Source organism: Falco naumanni, chromosome 4, assembly GCF_017639655.2.
Source record: "Falco naumanni isolate bFalNau1 chromosome 4, bFalNau1.pat, whole genome shotgun sequence".
In the NCBI taxonomy this organism is placed as follows: Eukaryota; Metazoa; Chordata; class Aves; order Falconiformes; family Falconidae; genus Falco; species Falco naumanni.
The window spans coordinates 64,047,529-64,069,314 of NC_054057.1; the positions used below are offsets into that span (position 1 = coordinate 64,047,529).

General features: G+C 47.1%; 1 protein-coding gene across 2 annotated transcripts; it reads left to right on the forward strand.

Annotated features, from left to right (window-relative positions):
• The first annotated feature begins 406 nt into the window (after positions 1-406).
• DPP9 (dipeptidyl peptidase 9) lies at positions 407-21,588 on the forward strand. 2 transcript variants are annotated; one of them, XM_040589770.1, is made up of 22 exons: positions 407-529; positions 2,480-2,567; positions 5,530-5,632; positions 5,729-5,783; positions 8,574-8,686; positions 9,755-9,928; positions 10,154-10,322; positions 10,482-10,595; positions 10,885-11,013; positions 11,515-11,576; positions 12,074-12,174; positions 13,639-13,816; positions 14,618-14,783; positions 14,892-14,971; positions 16,518-16,670; positions 16,887-17,022; positions 17,722-17,867; positions 18,167-18,313; positions 18,475-18,627; positions 19,189-19,331; positions 19,671-19,782; positions 20,250-21,588. In XM_040589770.1, the coding sequence occupies exons 2-22, from the start codon at positions 2,512-2,514 to the stop codon at positions 20,340-20,342; spliced, it is 2,583 nt and encodes an 860-aa protein (XP_040445704.1). In that variant the 5' UTR covers positions 407-529; positions 2,480-2,511; the 3' UTR covers positions 20,343-21,588. The 2 variants fall into 2 exon arrangements, with proteins under 2 accessions (XP_040445704.1, XP_040445703.1); XM_040589769.1 differs by having other exon boundaries at positions 5,530-5,783.
• Positions 21,589-21,786: the final 198 nt, after the last annotated feature.

The following is a 21,786-nucleotide window of genomic DNA, read 5'->3' on the forward strand; positions in this document are numbered from 1 at the left end:
CAACCTCAACTTCCTGGACCCAACCATCTTCCAAAGGCGAGAGGGGGTGCCACAACGCGGGTCGAGAATAGCACAGCAGTCGCCCTACGGCGGCAATAAATGCTGAGTTAGGGGTCAGTCTCTGAGGCTGGCTGGGGAAATAATAGTCTCTGAGCTTTTTTTACCCCCTGTCAGCCTCAATTCTCCCTCTACCCCCTTGACTCGGGAGAATAGTTCTGTCCTCCAGCAGGCAACACACCCACACCCCCCTTTACGCAGTTCCTCCGCTCTCCCCCCGTCCCCACGACTTGGTACTTTCCCCGCTCGGCGCGCTCCCGCCATCCTGCCCCGCGCGCTCCCGCCACTTCCGCCGCCGGGTGAAAGGTCGCGCTGTGGCAGGCCGCCGCCCCCCCCCCCTCCCCCGTTTCCGGGGCTGCCCACTGTCCGGGACATGGAGCGGGAGTGACGGAGCCGCCGCCGCCGCCCCCCCCCGCCCTCCCGCAGAGGAGCCGCCCCCCCGGCCGTCAGGGGGAGGTCGCCGCGCCCCGGGGTGAGTGAGGAGGGGAGGGGTGCGCCCTGGGGCCGGCGGGGCGGGGGGCCTACCCCAGCGTGGGGGGCAGGAGCCGTTCCCTGCGTTCCCCCCTCCCCTGGGCTGGGGAGTGCCTTAGCGGGATGAGGGTTTTGTATTTGGCCCCCCCCCCCCCGGCTTGTACCTGCCCCATCAGGGTGTGGGGGGCGGCCACCCCTTGCCCCGGGAGGGGGCTTGTTCTCCCAGGCTTTGCCCTTTAAGCGTGGGAGGGCGGCCTGGCCCGCAGGGGGTTGTTTGTGCTCCCCCGCCCCCAGTGTGCCCCCCGGGGCTGGGGTGGTGGGGTGCGTTGCCTGGGAAGGGGAGCTGGTGTTTGCCCCCCGCCAGCAGCCTGCGCACTGCCCAGGCAGATGAGAAGGTGCTTTGCTCCTCTTTCCACAGGCAAAGAGCCATCTCCAGCAGCCGAGGGAGACGGGGAGACAGGGTGCTCTGTCCCCAGGGCCCCCCCCCTCCTGCTAACCCATGCCCCGGCCTCCCCCTGCAGCAAGGGCAGGAGCTCCCTGCTGGGGCTCCCAGTGCAGAGATGGGCATGGGCTGCTGGCAGCCTTTGCCAAAGCTTGTTCCTCTGTAGAGAAATCCCTGCTGGTTTATTCCATTGCTTTTATTTTTGGAGACGGAGGTCTTAAAGCTCCCGGCCATGACAGGGACACGTTTGTAAGGGCTCCTCTAGGTGACTGTGTTGCTCTGACTCTTCCTGAATGCACCAGCAGGCCCCTCGGGGTCTCACTGACAAATGAGTATCATGATTCGTGCTGGGTTTCTGATCTCTCGTGCCTGTTTTGTTCAGTTTCTTTTCCTCTGGGTTCAGCATCTGAGGATGTTATTGTTCCTTTTCTCTGTGAAACGTGTGAGCTGTGGCGGGTGGGCTTGAGGGTAAGATGTTCCTCTGAATCATGAAAATCACAGGATAACCGAGGTTGGAAAGGACCTCGGGAAGTCTCTAGTCCAACCCCCTGCTCAAAGCAGGGTCAGCTGTGAGATCAGACCAGGTTACTCAGCATTCCTGAGCATCGCTCCTGTTACCCTTCGTGCTTGCATCAAAAATTGCCCGTAAATTACTGAATGCTGCTACTTGGGCCTTCACTGTTCTCTGCAGTTTAGGAGCTTCGCTGCTGGTGTGTCTTTGTGATGCTTTGTCTCTCCTGATCCTCTGAGTGTGGTTTTGGTGGAGAAATGGCTGTTTGGGCAGGCCAAGGGCCTCAGCAAAAGATAGTGGCAGGTCTCGGGTGTGTCTGTGATTCAGAGCTCTCTTGGAGACAAACATCTTTGTACTTTACTGTACTTGGCTAGAGAGGACGACAGTGAAGGTAGCACCTTGGTAAGCTCATGGAAAATGGGCTTGTGCGGTGAGCCAGGCCTCCTCCGGGGCATTGGGCTGGGGCAGAGGGAAGCAGCAGTCAGGCTTGAAAGACAAATGTGTTTTTTATGTCCCAGGTGGGACTGTGACGCTGTTGGTAGTGGGGCTGCTGACCCTCTGTCTGGCTCCTTATGGTGTCCTTTGTTTGACTCTTGCCTGTAAGTGCATGGACAGATCTCAGTTTTCTCAATTCTTAGTACCTGATACTTCCAAGGATTTCAGGATTTGGGGAGAGGAATGAAAGGAAGGTTCGGTACCGAGGATTCTCAGATTTTAAGGATTTTTTTTTTTAGGAAAGAAAGAGGCAGGCTGCAGAATTCACTGAGTCCCATTGTTCAGGTGGAGAAGTCTCTCTCAGATTTATCTGGGCTGTTAATATCCAGCACATGCTGGCAGAACAGATTTGGACTGTAAAGTGCAAACCAAGGATTCTGTTTGTGCCTCCCCGCACAGTTGGAAATGTGACCTATGGAGGATGCTTTTGTACAGCTTTATTCCTATGACGGGAGCAACTGCAGTTATATGAAATTTGCTGGTTTTTCCCTCTTCCTTCCTAGTTTCCTGTCCTGCCCAGCTTGCTGAATAGTTAATGCAGAAGATAAAGAGGGTTCGTCTGGAAAACGAGACTGCAGGAAGTTGGAGAAGGTATGTGTCCCAGTTACTCCCAGGGCCTTTGCTGACCTTTAGGTTGTGTGGGACAGAGCAATAATCACCTCTTGGAGTGAATGAGGTTTCTGAAAAATCCCAAGTATATAATTTTGCCTGGGGAGCTCTGTGTCAGGATCTGTGGGTCAGGAAGTGACTCAGGAAGATAACTCATTTCACTGACTTCCAGTTCCAAGCTTTACAATTTTTCTCCTGCGCTGATGTCCCACCTGTGCTTGTTTGTTGTCTTCAGACTAACACATTCTCTCTGAAGGAAGGCTTGGTGGCTCTATGCCTGATCTAATCTGCCCACGCAGGGCAGAAAATATGTTAAAAAGACCTCCAAGAGATAGCTAGATGTTTTGGGGAGTGGATTTAGCAGTGCTTCTGCAACAACACTAACTTGGTGCCTCGGTGTGAGGATCGTAAAGGACAGTGTTATTCCAGTAAGGCACAAATCTAAGGTGCGCTATATTGATGCCAGAGCGTCAAGATCATCTAAGTATAAGATGGTTAAAATTGGCATCTTGGTCCAGCTCAATTGAAGAATTTAACCCCAAGATTCACTCTGCAATTTCAGTTAGATAAGTTACTCATTATACTTGTTTACTTACGTGTATAGCATTGCCAAGTACGTGCTGTGTTTTGTCCAAGAGGTGGCTGTAGCGATGGATGAAGCAATTGGGTTTTCTTTTACTCTGTATTGTGTCAGAATTTAAGTTTTGTGAGACTCTAGCTATGACAGGGGTATTTCCCAACACTTTTACGTAATGTGTGTGATGCCTATTTTGCTTATCCCACTCCTCTGCTCCATTCTAGTGTCAAAATCACCAGGATGAGGACAGTACCAAGCTAAAAGTTGTGCCTTTCACTTCTCTAGTGAATCATAAAAGTATGGCAATGGCATGGAAGGGGGCTCTAACCTCCAGTTCAATTTGTTACCAGTTACCAGTATTACATTAGTGGACTGTTTTGAGCCCTTAAAGGTGCATCTTTCCCTTGTGAGGAGTCAGGCTGCCTGAGTAAGACTGTTTCACCAGCTGGGTGAGAGTAACCCAAGGGTCAGGCATTGTGAGCCAAAGCGAGATTATTTTAATTGACTGACTTGACCAGCAGCGGGATTGGTTTTGAAAGCATTTGAAAGAACCCCCTGTTTATGGGGGGTTTATGGTCTTCCTGTCACGTGTTTCTGATAGGCAACGCTTCTGCCTTCAGATGTGATTTTTAGTTGCTGTAATGGAGACCCTGGATGTAGGCAGTAGAGGCCACAGACAAGACACGCTCGCAGTCTTAGAACATCCCGTCGCATTCTCTTTTGTGGTTTTACTTGTGCTTCCTGCCTGGCTTTGATTGGAAAATACTCTTCTTTATTAATTTTCAAACTGTGGATTTACTGCTGGGCAGTAGGGACCAGGAGTACCTACAGATTTATTTTAGGAACTTGTTCTGGTGTTATTATTTGCACATTTTGTACAATTCAGGAACTTAGCAGTTTGAAGTTATGGTTATATTTACAGCCCTTGTACCATGTGCCTTTAGTTTAAGGAAGTCCAGATGTACTTTGGTTTAGGTTTGCTCATCTCCTGCTGTCATTGCATAAGATGTCAACCTAGGTGAGAGCTTCCTTCTAGAGAGTTTGTTAGAAGGTGCAAGCTGGTGGGGAATGTGGTAGAAAATAGGCGGAGGCAAGTGTTTTCTTGTGGTGACACAAATAACTATCCTTCTCCTTTTCCCTAATTCTCTTCTCTGGGAAAGATTCGTTGTGCATCTGAGGCAGGAGTCTTCAAGATTTGGTTTATGTGTAATTCTTGCTGAATCCTTACATGTGACAGCTACATCTCAGAGGCTATTCTCCTGTCAGAATGCAGGTCACTGCCCCAAAGGGCAGGCAGTGTCCAAGAAACATCTGATTTGAAAATGTAAATCTTGGGGCTACTGAGGGCAAAGCCTTTTTTGCTGTAATTCTTACTCCCTGGTTTGCCATCTTGATGTTGTGTCAAAGGCATTGATTCTGTTTCCACTCAGCAAACTTCTCCAGCCTAATTTTTTCCAGTAAACTGAAGTTCTTCTGAAATTCTTCCTAAAGCTCTTCTGGGTACCCCCAGAACAACTACAATGTCCTCATGGAGGGAAATCCAGCTTCTTGAATGGGGCGACAAAAACTGGTTTCCCTAGTCCTAGGCTCATTCCTGCTTTGCAATAGATTACATCATTGACCTTGGGCAAGTCAGTCCATCTCTCCTCAAATTAACATTTGCTGTAGTTGCATGTGGAGGTGTTTTTTGTAGACTCTTGTTCAATAACTGCTAGCTTGGAAATGTATGAGGAATGCATGCCACAGTTTGCAGGATACAACCAGGGTCTGTTACTGCTGTCTTCCTTCTATTAGCAAAGACAATTGCACTGTTTTCTTCCTGTTTTGCCATCTCTCCTACTTCATTCCTGGCTGCAGTAGCTCTTCAGGTAAGTGAGGTGCTGTGCTTGGGCTTAAATGTCTCTCTCTAAGTGATGAGCAGGTTTTCCTTTAGGACAGGAACGGGACACCACTTTTGTGGTCTTCCAGAGCAGAAGTGTGTGTGCCTTTATGATAGGTCATAGCTTTGATGACTTATCCATCCAGATTCCTGGGGTGCTTTTCCTTTGAGTCAAGCTGACTGTTTTCTGCAGCAGAATCTGCTGCTTGTACTTCCTTTGACAGCTTATTTCTAGAGCTAGTCCTGGGAGAGTGAGTTTTCTGAGGTTAATGTCTTCAGAACTCAGTATGGGATGGGAGATGGACTTTTCCTTTCAATACATCAATGTGTGTTTAAAATGTAATCTTTGAGTGCAGAGAGCCCTAGGATCTGTAGTTTAAGGAGTGCCTGTTCTCTTAAGCTTGTTGCATGCTTAGAGCTTTCTGTAAGAAACAAAACGTGCCTGCTTGATTTTAAGGCTCAACTCTCTCCCTCAACTCCTCCCTCAGTTTTTTGTCAGGTTCTGAAGGGGAAGAGAGGATGACTGCAGTGGATGCACTATCAGACAGCTCTGAAGTGGTCGAGATGGAGGATGTGCCTTCCCAATTCCAGGTGCAAAAGCATTCTTGGGATGGGCTGCGTGACATTATTCACAGCAGCAGGAAGTATTCGGGCATGATAGTGAACAAAGCTCCCCATGATTTCCAGTTTGTCCGGAAAACAGAAGAGTCCAGCCCGCACTCTCATCGCCTTTATTACCTGGGTAAGCCAGCATGCCAGACGCCGGGCGTGAATACGTTACGGGAGAGTTTCCAATCTAAACAGACAAGGAAAAGGATGAGAGGCATTTCCATTTATGAGATGGGGGAGCTGAGATTAAGGGGCATTGCTCAAGGTTTTCATGCTCAATCTATAGCAAAGCCTGGAACTGAGGAGAGACCTCTCCAGTCCCAGACAAGTGCTTTAACCACAGGCTTTCTGCGCAGTGACCAAGGGGAGCACTGGCTAGCCAGACCTGCCTCATGGTGGGGGTGTGAATGCAGTGGCCTGTGGCAACCCAGGCCAGCCCAGGGGATGGGGCAAGAGAAGGGATGTTCCTCCAACTCAGGACTATCTTCTGCCTCTGTAGTTTAGGAGAAACGGGATTTACTTGATTGATCAACCAGACTGACTTTCCAAGGAATTAGCTGTCAGTAATTACTAAGTATATGTTGCAAGTTCTAGGTATTAATGGTGTGGTGGTGGTGTCTCCCTGCTTTATGAAGTGCCATGTAGGTAGAAAGCTTTCAAGAGTAGGGGGAGAAATAAAAAAGATTAGGTGGGAATGAGCTATTAATGGTATTCTCAGGGAAATATCCTCTTCCTTACAGAAGGATTGAAAGAGAGCAGAATACTGTGTTGTACAGGTCCCTCATTATAGTTGGAGCCACAATGTAATTAGTGACAGGGTGGTTGGATTTTAGTAACTGGGTAATTTTGTGGTTGGTAACATGGGAAGCTTTATAGACTATAAAGAGTTTGTTACGCTTTGGGGCATGAGCTGATTGCTACTGGCCCAGTAAAGAAATTGCCTGATGTGCAACTCCATACAGCAGCTGCTTTCCTGAAGTGACCTTGCTTCTTTTTTTTTTTTTTTTTTTTGAGTTGTTGAGTGTAGGTCACTGTAGGGTATAGGATGCTGGATTTGAGGGGCTGATTTGTTTTGTCATTAAGCAGTTCCTGCATGCCAGTGATTTGATTTGTTATAGTTCTTCCTACATTCTTACAACACAAGTGCTACTATTAAGTACAGTAATCCAGAGTTAGTGTATTTTTGTTGAGTCTGAACAGTGAGACTTGATTTAAAGCTGAATGTATTTCAAGGCCAAGTTGACTTTGATAGAGTTTTTGATATTTAGTCTTTAGGTGACTAAAGAACTAAGGATCTAAGTGGTTTAAAAATTTGTTAATGTTCTTCTGTTGTATGGAATGGCAACCAGACCAGCTACGGGCTGGGTGGTGTTCTACATGGGCGTGACTGATACAGGAGCCAGAGCTAGGAACGAAGATACACGGGTGTCTTTTCAGTGTTCTCTTCCTTACGGAAAGTTAGAGGGCATAGAGCAGATTGAGCCATCATTTCAGATCAGTATCTGCCAGGTAATACCAGGATACCCTTCCTCAGGCATTCCTCTTAAAGGGGAAGCACTGATTCTTTCTTTTGCCATAATAAGCATCTTTTGAATTGAATACCATGTGCTGTTAAATACTCAGAACCCATTTCAGCAGTTCATAAGTGTTTAACATTAGCGTCCTATTACTGTTACGTCATTAAAGAACATCTTCCAGTTTTTATGTGGATACTGTTAGTGACTGTTTGCCGAGGAGTAGGACAAAGACTTCTGAAGAACTTTACTGTAGGGGTTAAATACTTTTCTTCACTTTGGAGCAAAGTTTAATGTCTTTCAGGGAGGAAGGCTATATTTTTCTTGTACATGCTGATTGACTGTATGCAGACTGAGGTCATTTTAGAAAGTACTAAAGGAGAAAGATGTCTAGGTCACTGTTATATGAGTGTCAAATATGTGTATATATAGTAATTTTTTCCTATCTGCATTTTTTTTTTTCTGTTTGGACATCTTAAATCATTCCTGGGCTGTCCCCATAGAATTTTATGTTGTATCATGGCAGATGCTGCTTATGTTAAACACCACATGCTCAGCAGCACTTTGGTGTTCCTGTATCTCTGAGGATTATATGCTCACATATTGCTTTGCTTCCTGAGCACTTATTAATATTTCAGTTTTAATTTTAAGTAACTGTACTGCTGGGTTAATTGGCTCAGAAATCTTTCTGTTCTGCCCAGAACATGTGCAGAGTAGACAATATCAGGACACATTTCCCTGCGTGAAATTCTGATCTAGGGAGTCTCTGCAGCATGTGCAGAGGGCGAGTTCATGGCTTTTGATTTTGTTGAAACTACCAAAATTGTGTGTCAGGATATTTTATTTTTTCTTGGTTGTTCTGGAAATTGGATGAAGGCCAGTAACTTATTTGATAACCACAGTCAAAGGCTTATGTAAAATGACAAGGTCTTTTGGCTGTGTAGTATACTGTTTCACATTTGAATGGGCTCTCTAGAGCTTCAAGCTTTTTCTTTCTCTCTCGCAGGCTGCTGCGTTGGCCTGAATGAAGTCCCTGTAGCAAATTTCTGGCTGAGAAGTGTGGAGAGAGTAATGTTGAGTCACCCATTCAGGGAGTGGCTCTTTTAAAGTGGATCTAGGGCATGGGTTGAACAGTCCACAGAGAAGAAAGTTGGATGTAACCAACTCTGAAGAGCTTGGTTAGTGATAAATCTTGCTTACAGAAATTTCTGAATAAATGAGTATCTAAATTTAAGTAATTCGGGTATTGTTCTGTGATTGAACTGAGAGGTACTTGGGAGTGACAGCTGGTAAAAGCCTCTGGACAGGCCACCCCTGTGTTATCAAACTTCTTTTTTCAATTTGCTCTTGGTCCTCTTTTTCCTGACTAACTAATCTTAAGTAGGATGATGCTTTTGTCCTCCTAATAGGAATGCCATATGGCAGCCGAGAGAATTCCCTTCTTTACTCAGAGATTCCCAAAAAGGTACGGAAAGAGGCCTTGCTGCTCTTGTCGTGGAAACAGATGCTGGATCACTTTCAGGTAAGCTGAAGCGTGAAGAGCCTGGGTTGACAGTGCTTGGGAAAACTGGCTGATGTTTTGGGGCTGGTATGGTACTACTCTGCTCAACAGTAGAGAGAGCAGCGTGGCAGCGTTTGACACATGGAGAATGGTATTGGTAGGAACGCTGTATGGAGAATTACTTTGCCTTGGTAATAAAAGACAGTCAGTTTGTGTGCGATGAAGCTGGCCGTGAGCGTGACACAGCAGTTGGTGCAGCAGCCAAAGGCTTGACCTAGCAAAGAGGACTCTGTGAAGTGGCAGGTAGTCTGCCTCAGATTATGTGCTGTCAGGACAGTGGACCTTTCTTCTGGATGTCTTGTTGGGGCTTTTGCCGTGCTCACTGATGTGCTCAGTGGAATGGCTGTCTGTCATCTTTCCTGCTTTTAAGGCAGTTGGGAAAGTTGAATTTAAACTGCTGTTTCTGCTGTACACTCTATTGCGAGTAAACCAGAAAGGGGGTGAATTTTCCCCTCCCTGATTTCAGTATCTTCGTGTCCTTTGTCACTAACAGCATTGATGAAGAAGGGAGTGGAGGGTGTCAGTCTTTCTTCCCTACTAAAAAGGTTCCTGGTGCAAAAGAATTTAGCTGTGTTGACCCCATTTGGATTGCTAGTCCTCTTCAGGGTAATTCAAGATTCCTGGAAGAGCTTTTGTTTGCAGTGTCTGACATGGAAACTGTTTGTGAAGGCTGTAGATAACGTCATTAAGTTAATTGGTTACATCTGATTTGCATAAGCAGAGCAAGTGCAGCTGTCCTCAGTTCACGCTGAAGTGCCGACTGCAGAAGTGATAGGCTTGTGATTCATCTCTCACGTAGAGGGAACTTTGGGGTGTGCGGTTGGTTTAGTCGTCCTGGACCATGCCTGTAGCCTAGAGTACAGTACTTGAGGGCCTGTATGGTAAGGCTGCTGGCTAGTTTTGGCTGGTATGCTGAATTTGGGGCATTCACGGACTAGCTGATGCCAGTATCGGAGCATTCCTGTTGTGTGAATGTGAAAGCTTCTCTCCTTGCAGACTCTTTCAGATTTTCCTTTCCTTCAACACTAGGCAACCCCTCACCATGGGATGTATTCTAGAGAAGAGGAACTCTTGAGGGAACGCAAACGACTTGGTGTCTTTGGTATAACATCTTATGATTTCCACAGTGACAGCGGCCTGTTCCTCTTCCAGGCCAGCAACAGCCTCTTTCATTGTCGAGATGGGGGCAAGAATGGTTTCATGGTGAGTCTGCTAGTGATTTTATGAATGTCACCTGAAACGGAATTAATGGTTTTGTTTGGAGATGGCTGCACATCTGCATCTGTTTGGTTCTCTTGTGTCCTGTCAGGGCTGTGTTTGCCATCATTTCATGGGCTGTACTCTGTACTGTGTCTGTGGTTTAGACCTTTTAAATGTGAAGCTGGAAGCTGGTTTGGTACAGAGCCCTCTGTGTGTCTGTTGCTGTAGGTGTCTCCCATGAAGCCTCTGGAGATCAAGACTCAGTGCACAGGGCCACGAATGGATCCCAAGATCTGCCCTGCCGACCCTGCCTTCTTTTCATTCATTAATAACAATGATCTGTGGGTAGCAAATATTGAGACAGGAGAGGAGAAACGGATGACATACTGCCATAAAGGTAACTGGTGCTTCTTACTAGATTCAAAAAGAAATTCCTTCTGACAGACTTGGGCTGGAAGGGCTCATGTCTTCAAGGCTTATTTCTTATGAGTACATTCTTCTTTTGGATTGGCTTTTTACGAGGAGCTGTAAATGCAGTCTCTTTGTTCCTCTCCAGGCTTATCCAATGTTCTTGATGACCCCAAGTCTGCTGGTGTAGCCACTTTTGTCATTCAGGAGGAGTTTGATCGGTTCACAGGCTATTGGTGGTGTCCCACAGCTTCCACAGAAGGTCAGTCAGCATACTGCTTATCAAATTCTGACGCTATCACTGCTGCTGGCCCCTGCTATGTGTGATATTTTGAGCAAGATTTTCCTTTGGTCTGTTTCTGGGGAGGCCACCTGAAGGAACAAAATGCTGAGGGTTATAACTGGTCTGAGGAGCATTTGCAGGTGGTCACTGGGAGCCGTGGCTATGCAGGAGATGTATGCTCTGCACCAGAGCATACTGCCGCAGTGCTCCAGGCAACTCAGAAACAGCTGGAAAACAGTGTAGCAAACATGCTTACTATCTGTCCCAGGTTCAGAGGATTTAAAAACGCTGCGGATCTTGTATGAGGAAGTAGATGAATCAGAGGTGGAGATAATTCATGTTCCTTCACCTGCCTTGGAGGAGAGAAAAACAGACTCCTATCGGTACCCCAGGACAGGTAAGTGAAATACCACGGGGCTGCTAATACAGCTCTTGGCTCATGCTGGCAGCAGCAGTGGAATTTTGTGCTATAAGCTTTGCATGATTAATCTGGTACTTGCTAGGATGTAGAAGCTGGTTATAAATATTGAGACCTAATTGAGTCTGTAAGCCCAAAATCTACTGCAAGAAAGGAATGGGATTGAAAGTTCAGCTTAAATGAAAGGATTGCTGAGAAAATGGAATATATCTGGTGTTATATTGTGGAATACATTTTGAAACCCCTCTTTGCTGCTGAGAACATGAACAGCCAACTAGGCAAGGCAAGAGCAAACTTTTCCCATACCCAGAATGACTCTTGTGATTACAGTGGTGGTTGCTCACAGATATAATTTGATATTTGTACATTCACACACAGCCATTTTAGTAGGACCAGGGCTGGTTCTCTAGAAGATGTATTGTGTATGACCATGGAGTGTTCAAGTTGGTCATCTTGGTATCTTTTTTTACTCCTCTGCAGGCAGCAAAAACCCCAAGATTACATTAAAACTGGCAGAATTTAAAACAAACAGCAAGGGTAAGGTAAGTGATAACAGAAGGGTTGACTGCTTCTGAAGCTCCTTAGAATTAAGACAAAGTCACTAAGAAAGATAGTGTTAGCCTTTGTTTTCATCCTCTTGTAACACCTGGTTCTGTAATGTGTCTATCCAAGAAACAGAGAAGTATTGTTCTGGTGCAGAGGCAGCTGGGAGCGGGGAGGGAAGCAAGTAGGGTTAGCCTGATGTACCACATGGTCCATAGTAGAGCAGGAGGGTTGAAGCTCAGTCTAATCCTGGGCTTCAGTCCCTGGCTGTGTCCTTTTCTGTGGCCAAACGCCAAAATCACTTTGCTTTGAAGCTTGTTTTTATCCCTTTTCTTCCTGCTATTTGTGGAAAGGCTTGCTTCTCCTGGCCTGACCCTTGCTGATGCCAATAGTTAAACTTCCTTATTCTTCCATTTCACTGAGGTTCTGTAGGAGGAGGTGGGGAGGTCTGGTAGCAGTCTGATTTGATACTGGACTTTTTTTTTTTTTGCTGCAGATTGTGTGTGCTCAGGACAAGGAGCTGGTGCAACCATTTGCTGCATTGTTTCCGACTGTGGAGTACATTGCCCGTGCTGGATGGACCCGAGATGGCAAATAGTACATAAGTTTTTCTTCCAAACTAATGCTCCCAAGCACTTCCCTGGCTGAACTGCAGGCCCTCGACATGTTTTGTATTGCAGTCATGACCTGGTTTTAAAACCGTGAGTGCCAGAAATGGCACATGAGTATTTGGCTTCTTTAGTGTTGTAACATCCTAAAAGTAGGAATTAATCAAAAGTAGACCAGAGTGACAAGCTATGGGGTTTCAGTCACAACCACATTGATATATTAAGTTAAATCACATTGATATATTAAGCGGGCAGTCCTAAGGAATTCTTTTGAGTTGAAGATGTCTAACACAAGTACAATATGCTTCCTGCTGAAAATGAGAATGTACTGTAAGCAGTTTTATCGTTGTTCATTGGTCCAGTTTGTGATCAATGCCAAACATATCATGGGAAAGCAGGCAGTTTGCGTGGTGCTGAGTCCTTTATGCAGCATGTAGAAGGGGGAAGATTGCTTTGTGACTGGTGTGCTCCCGTAGCTCTCTGTTGCTCCCAATGTGATGCAGGGTCTCGTGCTTGCCTGAAGAGTTACAGAATTCACACCAGTCTGATTGGTTTGCAATTTTAAAGCTCTTGATTTTTTCCCCTCAGAAGCTTGCTTGACTGTTAACTAGTTTCTGTGCAGATCAAGTTAAGGTGACTTAGCTGTCTTTGAAGATTGCATTCTGTAACTCATCATTAATTTTTTGCTTTGAAAACTAAATTCATACAGCTTTACAGAAGGTAATCCCATAGGTGATTCTTATGTTCTGCACCAGAGCTTATCAAAATGTGCTGAATATATCAGTTTGTGAAATCCACAGTCACTGGGAGGCTAGGGGAGAACTGGCTCTTTTGAAAGTCTGTCTGAATGATGAAACTTCCCTTGATGCGCTTCCAGGCCTTGGGGTAGCCACACTATGCAGCGGTGGCTTGCCATCTGTCATGTTGAGAGGCCTGCAGTGCAGCACCACTTCAAATGACTCTCCTTGGAGAGGAACAAGGCTGAGACTGAAGCAACTCCTTGACTTGCCAGTTGTCTTAGGTCTGTGCCTTTCTCAGCTCGTGCAGCGTGCAGTGAGGAAGCTACAAATGGACCACTTTAAGAGTGATCGCTTCAGCTCGTTAGGAGCTTGCTAGAAAACAAACAGTACTTACTGATGGAGGAGCTGTCCAAGGAAGACTTACATTCTGGAGACAAGGATCTGTTAACCATGCTTCGTTGGAATAGACACTGGCAAATCTGTCAGACATCTTGTCTGGATGATACCCCTGTGAAATACCAGAGATGTCTGGCAATACATGGTTGTTGGCAAAGCTTCCAGGAGGTTAGAAAGCAGCAATGATGAGAAAAGCTTTGCATTCAGATGCTTAAATCCTTTCTGCCAGCCGGGGGAAAAAGGGTAGCATGTTCTCAGAATTAGAAAGGGACATCTATTCTCTGATACTGACACTCACCTCCAATTTCTTTCCCCAGTGCCTGGGCTATGTTCCTAGACAGACCTCAGCAGCGGCTGCAGCTAATCCTTTTGCCTCCAGCACTCTTTATTCCAGTCCCAGAAAATGAGGAGCAGCGTGCTGAATTTGCCAAAACTGTGCCAGAAAATGTCCAGCCATTTGTGATCTATGAAGAAACCACTGATGTGTGGATAAATGTAAGAGGCTCGGGGCTGTGCGGAGAACGCAGGCTGCCCCTTCCTCCCTGACAGTTAACCATTTTTGTGTTGGCTCTGTGTCCACTTTAGTCCATGCTCCAGCAGACTGCTTTGCTACTCCATGGTGCCAGATTTGGTGTTAATTCAGGGGGGTTGATAAAGCAATGAGAAGGACTTCCAGGCACTCGGCACTGGAAGCAATGGGCATCCTGCCATTTTGCAGTTGGAACTGTTCGTTTAATTCTTGCTAACGTTCTTGGTGAGCGCAGGCACTTCGGACACTGACAGTTTTGGATGTAATGCTGCCATTCTTTTGGGGGTATTTTATTACAAGATTAAATGGCTTCCTGAAGCATGAGCAGCCCTAATCCCTGTAATTTGCTGTACTTTTTAGGCAGGTAATGGACATAGGGGACAGGGAATAAACTCTTAAGATTAAGCATCTTGGTACTGAAGGGACAAAGTGGCCTGAACTTCGCACCATGGCATTCCTAAAGTGTTGGAATAGCAACCACTTGGTGGGACTCACATAGCTGAAATGTCTAGCTCAGAGGCAAGACTGGTGCTGGTTTTGGTGGTAGCCGTGGAAAAGCCCACAGCACGTGGTCTTCTAGTGCACCCAGGGGTGCTTTGTGGTAATAGGAAAGTACAGGATGGCTTTTTCCCGCTAGCTGCTCGTCTGAGAGATCTCTCCCCACTCTCCTTTCCTTTGAAAGCCTGGTAGTTCAGCACTGATTCCCTTGGCTCTGTCACTGCTGTCTTAATGTAAATTACTCATGGGTCCTTTGCCTTGTGTGACAGGTTCATGATATATTCTATCCTTTCATCCAACCGGAGGGAGAGGAGGAAGAACTCTGCTTTATCCGAGCCAATGAATGCAAAACTGGCTTCTGCCACCTGTACAGAGTCACAGCAGTCCTAAAGCAAGGCAGCTATGACTGGGTGCAGCCATATGTCCATAGTGAGGGTAAGAGCTGCATTTTGTTGGCGTTTCAACTTTGGGAGCTCCCTCTCTGATTTGCTTGTGTTGTCTTTTGGGGAAGGCAGCGATTTATTCTCATGTTATTTCTTCTAGATGATTTCAAATGTCCTATCAAAGAGGAGATTGCCCTGACTGGTGGGGAATGGGAGGTGTTGGCGAGGCATGGATCGAAGGTAGTGGTTATTTTTATTCTCTCTTGCAATGTTACAGCTCTGCATTGTCTGCCCACAGTCCTGGCCTACACCCTCTGTTACGCCTGGGACCAGCTAGAACTACTTAAGCTTCATTTTGTTTCTCTTTTTATTGCTGCCTTTGCTTTCCCCAGAAGTGCTGTAGTCCAGTGCACATTGAACTGATTGCCTTTTTAATCAGACTTCAGATTGCTCCTTAGGTAAATCCCATGAGTGAGTCAGGCCATAAAAAAGGACGCAAGTCTGAGGTTCAAGAGCAACAAAGAACTATTTTGTGGAGAAGCTTGGGACTGCTGCCTTTGCTGAAGCATTTTAACCCCAATGAGTACTTGTGAATTGGAAATCTGTTGCAGCGCTTAGAGTGAACTCCTGGTCTGCAGCTGATCCCTCAGAGCCTTTAGGAAGAAGGCAGCCTAGGGAGTATAAAGCCATTTATAATATGGAGAAACTGTATCTGTTATTGGTTGCAGAATAGCCAGAAATGAATTTTTATTAATCTTGTAGAAACCTAGTTCCATTTTTGCTTCAGGAATTAACTCTGAGTCTGATATTTAGTGCTCCCAGGTGATTTCTGTCAAAATAAAGACCTTGTCTGTTCATTTCCAATTAATCTGGATTTTCACTTCTCATTTTTAAAAGGCCTACAGCTCGATGCATTTGGTTTCTGCTGCTTTTCCTCAGTCTGCAATTAACCTGCTGTCCCTTCCCGTGTGGGTTCTCACTGTACATGCTGTTGATTTTGGCCGCAGCTCTTCCCTGTATGTGTTATGGTTAAAATTGTGTTAGCAGCAATTATTTTGATGCATTTGTTGCTCCACAGGGCTCTGCCCAGTATTCCTGGCCAATTGAGTTGGATATTTTTTTCCCTTTGCTGTCCACAGTGGTCTTCAAACTGTGGGTTAGCCAGAAATAGCATTTGGAAACTGTAAGGTGGAAAACAGTTCAGTTACTGTTGCTGGATCAATGCAGTATTTAAAAGCTGTAGTCTCTATTCCTGGCTGGCCAGGTTGTTTTTAGAAGCAGCTTTATCTGGACATTAAAACCATATTTTAATGTAGCTTGAAGTTCGATACTGTTAGATCTATTAGACTGATCCTTCCACAAATGGGAATTCATTACGGTGATCACTGGAAAGAACACACGTATACCCATACCCTTTACAACCTAGACATAGTATGGGAAGATGCCATATTTAAGCACAGAATCTCCCTGGTTTCACCTATGGGGATCAGAGCTCAGCTTTATGCTCATCAGTAAGCAAATGCTTCGAGTCTCTTAAAGAAAAAAAATAAAAAAAGCTGAGTGACTGCTTTTTATTACTTCACTGGGCTGTGTGCAGTTTGCCATAAGGGCCGTGTGTGTGTGCTCTCCAGCCTGTCATATCGACAGTCATGTACAGTCCCTAATGCCGTGAGCGGTCTGTCATGGTCTGTTTGCGTTTTAAGCTGACTCTGCCTGGGGACAGACTGTTTGAACTGGCAAAGGAGTTGTCATCCTTCTGTCGCTGAGCCCTCTCTTCTCCACATAGATCTGGGTCAATGAGACTACAAAGCTGGTGTATTTCCAAGGCACAAAGGATACTCCATTGGAGCACCACCTCTATGTAGTCAGCTATGAGTCTCCTGGAGAAATCGTGCGACTCACCACTCCGGGCTTCTCCCACAGCTGTTCAATGAGCCAGGTTTGTAGTTTCTTAGATACAAGATGCCCTCATGTCCTGACTGACAGGGATCCAAGCTAGGAATGGCAATGAATCATGACCAGTAATGAGTCCGGAGGGCTCCTTTGTCTTGGTTGCTTGAGATGTGGGAACTCTTGTCTGAGAAGTGTGTGGAGGAGATTAGATGTGGGAAATGAAAGGCCTTGTTCCCCTGACTCTTCTCTCTCCCATCTGTAGAACTTCGACATGTTCATCAGCCACTACAGCAGCGTGAGCACTCCACCTTGTGTGCATGTCTACAAGCTCAGCGGCTCCGACGATGACCCGCTCCACAAGCAGCCCAAGTTTTGGGCCAGCATGATGGAGGCAGCCAGTAAGTCCCATAGAACGTGTCAATGCTAGGTTGTGTCTGTGGTACTCCTACTACTAGCGGCAGCCAAAGGTGATGGGAGAGGGAAGTGGCCCGAGTAACTTTAAGGGAAAATGAATTGTGTTATCTTGGGAGGGAGATGTCTCTAGTGAATAGCTCATCCAGAAAATGGTATGTAGACTTTTAAGATTTACTGTTTCATGCTTTGAGCAAAAGTAGTGCTCCAGGGTGCAGGGTTGACGTGACTGGTTTCAGGTGTGCATTCGTCATTTGTCTGAAGAGGGAGCGGGCAAGTATCTGGGATGCAGTGGCTATTACATTCTGAGGCTGTAGGCTTTAAAGTTTCAGATACAGCTCACGGCAGCACCTGAACCCCTCCTGCAAATGTTTTCTACATATGACCCATCCCTGTTCTTAACCTTTCACATCTTGGTAGTGTGGCATAGAGAATCTTGTCTGAGAACAGCCAGCTGATGATGTTTTCCTGTGCGATCACCTCACTCTCTATATGGCCTGTCACCCTATGCCGGCAGATAGCCATGAGTTTCGCAGTGAGAGGCATTGCGAAGGATTGAGACGGTTTGGTATTGAAAGAGCCCTGACTAGGGTCAGGTTTGAACACAGTGAGCTTGTTCAGGCGGGGTAGGAGGCAGAGCCTGCGGCCATTTGTGGCATTGCTAGTGTCCGAACTTCCTCCTGCAGGTTGTCCCCCAGATTACATCCCGCCTGAGATCTTTCACTTCCGCACGCAGTCAGATGTTGAGCTGTACGGAATGGTGTACAAACCTCATGATGTCCAGCCTGGGAAGAAGCATCCCACAGTGCTCTTTGTGTACGGAGGCCCACAGGTAATAATCCAGATTGACTGCTGGTGGCAGGCGCAGGATTGCTGCCCAGGGCAGAGCTCTTGCATAGCTCAGTCTTGTGTCAGGGTTTGCCCTTTGGTTAGCAATGAGCACTGGACCTCTGTTCTGACCTCTGCTTCAAACCTCAGATGATTTTTCCAGCATTTAGTCTGATTTGTGTGGCTCTGACAGCTCAATTAGTGGCTGCTGTCCAGCGCAGGATCCTGTGCAGTGGGACAGGCAGAGGAAGGTACTGGAAGGCAGCTGCTCAGCCCTGAAACTTACCTTCTCTCCTCCTGCAGGTGCAGCTAGTGAATAACTCATTCAAAGGAATTAAGTACTTACGGCTAAACACGCTAGCATCCCTGGGCTATGCAGTTGTAGTGATTGATGGAAGGGGTTCGTGCCAGCGAGGACTCAAATTTGAAGGTGCCCTGAAAAACCAAATGGTAATGTACTACTATTGTTGATGAATCTCTGCTCATTAGCTCTTTGTAAGGCTGCCTGCCTGCATGTTTCCTGTGTGAATGTTGCTCTTGTCTTTTCTTGTCTCAACTTTCTAGACGTAGAAAGCCACTAACTTGAGCTTCCTTGTTGCCTTTTTTTTTAGGGTCAGGTGGAGATAGAGGACCAGGTGGAAGGTTTACATTATGTAGCAGAAAAATACGGGTTCATCGACTTGAGTCGGGTAGCCATACATGGCTGGTCGTACGGGGGTTTTCTCTCCCTCATGGGTCTTATCTGTAAACCCAATGTCTTCAAGGTAAGTCTGGACGTGGGGTTGTCATTTTGGGACACTTGGCGCTCTCAGCTTCTGTAGCTCTTGGCGTCTGGAGTTGGCTTTTTTTGTGTGGTGTCTCTGATGGACATGTGAAAATTGTCCCTCGGCCCTGCCTGCCTGTAGCTCCTGGCTGCAGTCCTGCATTCCGCTTACAGGTTGTACCTGTCTGAGGCTTGGTGAGGATGGGCTTGTTCCGCAGTGACTGCCAACGGAGGACTTAGCCTAGCATCCAAAGAGATAATTGATCCGCTATTCCTAATCCCTTTCCTAAGTCCCCAGCACAGTTTCTGGATCATTCCACAAGTCCTCCTTGAAAAGGGGAAGCCTTTAGTGCTAGTATGCAGAAATTTGCCCCACTGTGACCATAAGAATAGCAGGAGGAGGAATCTGGGATTTCTGTGGGTTTGCTGTAGAAAAATCCTGGTCTGAGCAACAGAACAGTCCAAAGTCTGTTTTTCCTGCCTCTTCAGGAAAAAAGAGAACACTTGAACTCTTTAGCACATGATAATTGAAGCTGTCTCCTGCCACCTATTTGTTTGACAGATTGCTATAGCAGGTGCTCCTGTCACAGTTTGGATGGCATATGACACCGGGTATACTGAGCGGTACATGGATATCCCAGAAAACAACCAGCAAGGTTATGAGGCTGGCTCTGTGGCGTTACACGTAGAAAAGCTTCCCAATGAGTGAGTACCGTGGGGTTGAGTGAGCTGTTAAAAACCTGCTCCCGGGTCCTGCTTAGTACCACCAGTTGCACCTCTCCTAAATCCCAAAAGAGCAGGTGGATTCTGATCCCATTTAATTTTAACTCGGGTGGCTGGTCACTGCCTTCTGCAGCGAGCTGGGACATTGTACCCCCAGCCCCCTTTGCCAGGGAGGGGGTTGAGGACCACGTCCATGGCCTTGCGCTGTTCTGCCTGCCTGCCCATTGCTCAGTTTTGGCTTGCCAGCTGGCAGCTCTTTGCTCAGACCCACTGCAGAGCTTTTTATGTGGTTTCTCATTATCTCTCTCATCCCTTCTCTAGGCCAAATCGTTTGCTGATTCTCCACGGCTTTTTGGATGAAAATGTGCACTTTTTTCACACCAACTTCCTGGTATCACAGCTAATCCGGGCTGGAAAACCGTACCAGCTGCAGGTAGGAGGAACAAGAGTGAAGTGGGAAGGTCTCTTAAATCTGGAAAGAGAAGTTTTCTGCTGTGTGTGCTGGGGGCGGGAGAAGGCGGAGGCAGATGCTCCCGCATCTTGTTGCGACGTGGATGACAGGAAGCGCCTGGTTTTGGCTCCGGGAGGTGGCGCTGTGGCAGTTCAGTGCTGGCAGATGTGGCCTGGGTCTAGAAGCATGTGCAGACAGGGCTTCTGCCCTCGGGCCTGGAACTTTCCTTTTCCGCTCAGCTCTTGCTGTCTCTCTTGGCTGGTGGCAGCAGGGGTGGCTGACTTGCTAAGCGGACTAGCAGCACACGCCAGCACAGTGAGAGAGGGGGGCTAGTGCTCTAGACTCTTGCTGGCCCCTCTTTGCCCCTATAGATACAGGTTTGAGGGAGGCCTGTCCATGCTGAATGAGCCGCTCCTGACTAACTGCCCTGTCTTTCTACTTCTGCGCAGATCTACCCCAACGAGAGACACAGTATTCGGTGCCCCGAGTCAGGAGAGCACTATGAAATCACGCTGCTGCACTTTCTACAAGAATACCTCTGAGAGCACAAGCCTCTGCAAACTGGACACTGACAGCTCACCTTCCCCCTCCTGTGCCCTGCCACTGCCACCCCCCTCGACAGCCATCTAACCCAGAGCACAAATGGCTGAGTGCCCGCGTCCGGGCTGGGTGTCCCCCCCATGCGAGGGGGGAGGGTGGAGGGCACCTTCCCTTTGGACAGTGCCACTTTCTTTCACTTTCCAAGCTGGAGGTCTGCCCCTGCTCAGCTGCTCGTCCTGTTCCTCTCCTCCGGCCTGGCTGTTAATGCTTTTTTTGCTGCTACTCCCTCTATCCTGGGAATCAATGGACAGTGGTCTGTCTCCCGAGGCTGAGGTTTGTGTCCATCTCTCTCTCCCCCATCCTTTTCCCCTTCCACTGCACCTCCGCAGTTCCCGTACTCTTACCTGCAAGAACTCAGTGCCTGTGTTGGAAATGGAAGAGCCGAATCAGCAAGCTGCCTTAAGCCAGGAGTGGGAGGGAAGAGAGAACTACCTATTGTTAAGCCCCAAGGGAGGTGATCGCTGCTGCTGCTGTGTCCTGGCCCTGCTGCGACGACGTGGAGCCCTGGGATGTGAAGAGAGCTCTACAGAAGCATGCAACACTAGTCTTTTTCTATTTTTCAGTTTAAATTTGCAGAGCAGATGGAGGAAGTGGCTGGGGTCAGTAATGTCCTCTGATACCTTTCTCTAATGGCCGCTCACAAGCAGAGTTGTGCCAACAGGTAGCATGGTAGCTGAAGCAGCTGGCTACAGAGATCATTTCTCCAGAGATCGCAGCAGCATTTGGGTTTTTGCAACACAAGATGGATGATATTTATGCAAATCCTCCCTCCCTCCGTTCTCTGTGCTGCCTCCTGATCCTACCTTCCCCTTCCCCGACGCCCTGAGCTTTCAGATGTGCACTGAAATTGGCTGTGCTTCAGTTCTCTGCGGGTCAGTGACTGTTCCCCATGCCCATCTACTCAGCAAATGCTCTCTTCTGGTTTTTATTTACCTGGTCAACAGGAACTGCAGTTCTGGGGAGTGGGGATTGAGCAATCGCACCTCAGGGGAGCACATACTCCCCCTCAAGCCAAGGGTTCTGCCAGGGGCAAAAGGAAAAAAAACAAACCCCACCCAAATGAACCACGTTGACTTGCCCTGGAGTATTTTAAGTGCGTATTATGAAAAGAAAATATTTTTATGGATTCTTATTCTTTTATAATTATGAGTGTAAGATGTAGCGACTCATTAAAATATTGGAAAGAGACGTGCTGGCTGGCATTTGTGCGTGGTTTTGGAGTGCAGGAGAGAGCTCGGGAGGAAATGGCAGCTGGCTCATGATAGCCAAAGCCGTGTCTGTGGTAAAAGCAAAGCGCTCTGTTCAGTTTCTGTGCCGAGCGGTGGAGAGAATATTAAATCCCTCATGTTCCTCAGGGGAAGCATGATCCAAGCAATTGAAGATGCG

Excerpts from the sequence above, each read along its gene's own strand:
- DPP9 (XM_040589769.1), top strand. The coding sequence starts at position 2,512 with ATGCAGAAGATAAAGAGGGTTCGTCTGGAAAACGAGACTGCAGGAAGT. Across the intron at positions 13,817-14,617 it reads CCACTGATGTGTGGATAAAT|GTTCATGATATATTCTATCC; the intron begins GTAAGAGGCTCG and ends CTTGTGTGACAG. Across the intron at positions 18,314-18,474 it reads GTGCCCTGAAAAACCAAATG|GGTCAGGTGGAGATAGAGGA; the intron begins GTAATGTACTAC and ends CTTTTTTTTTAG.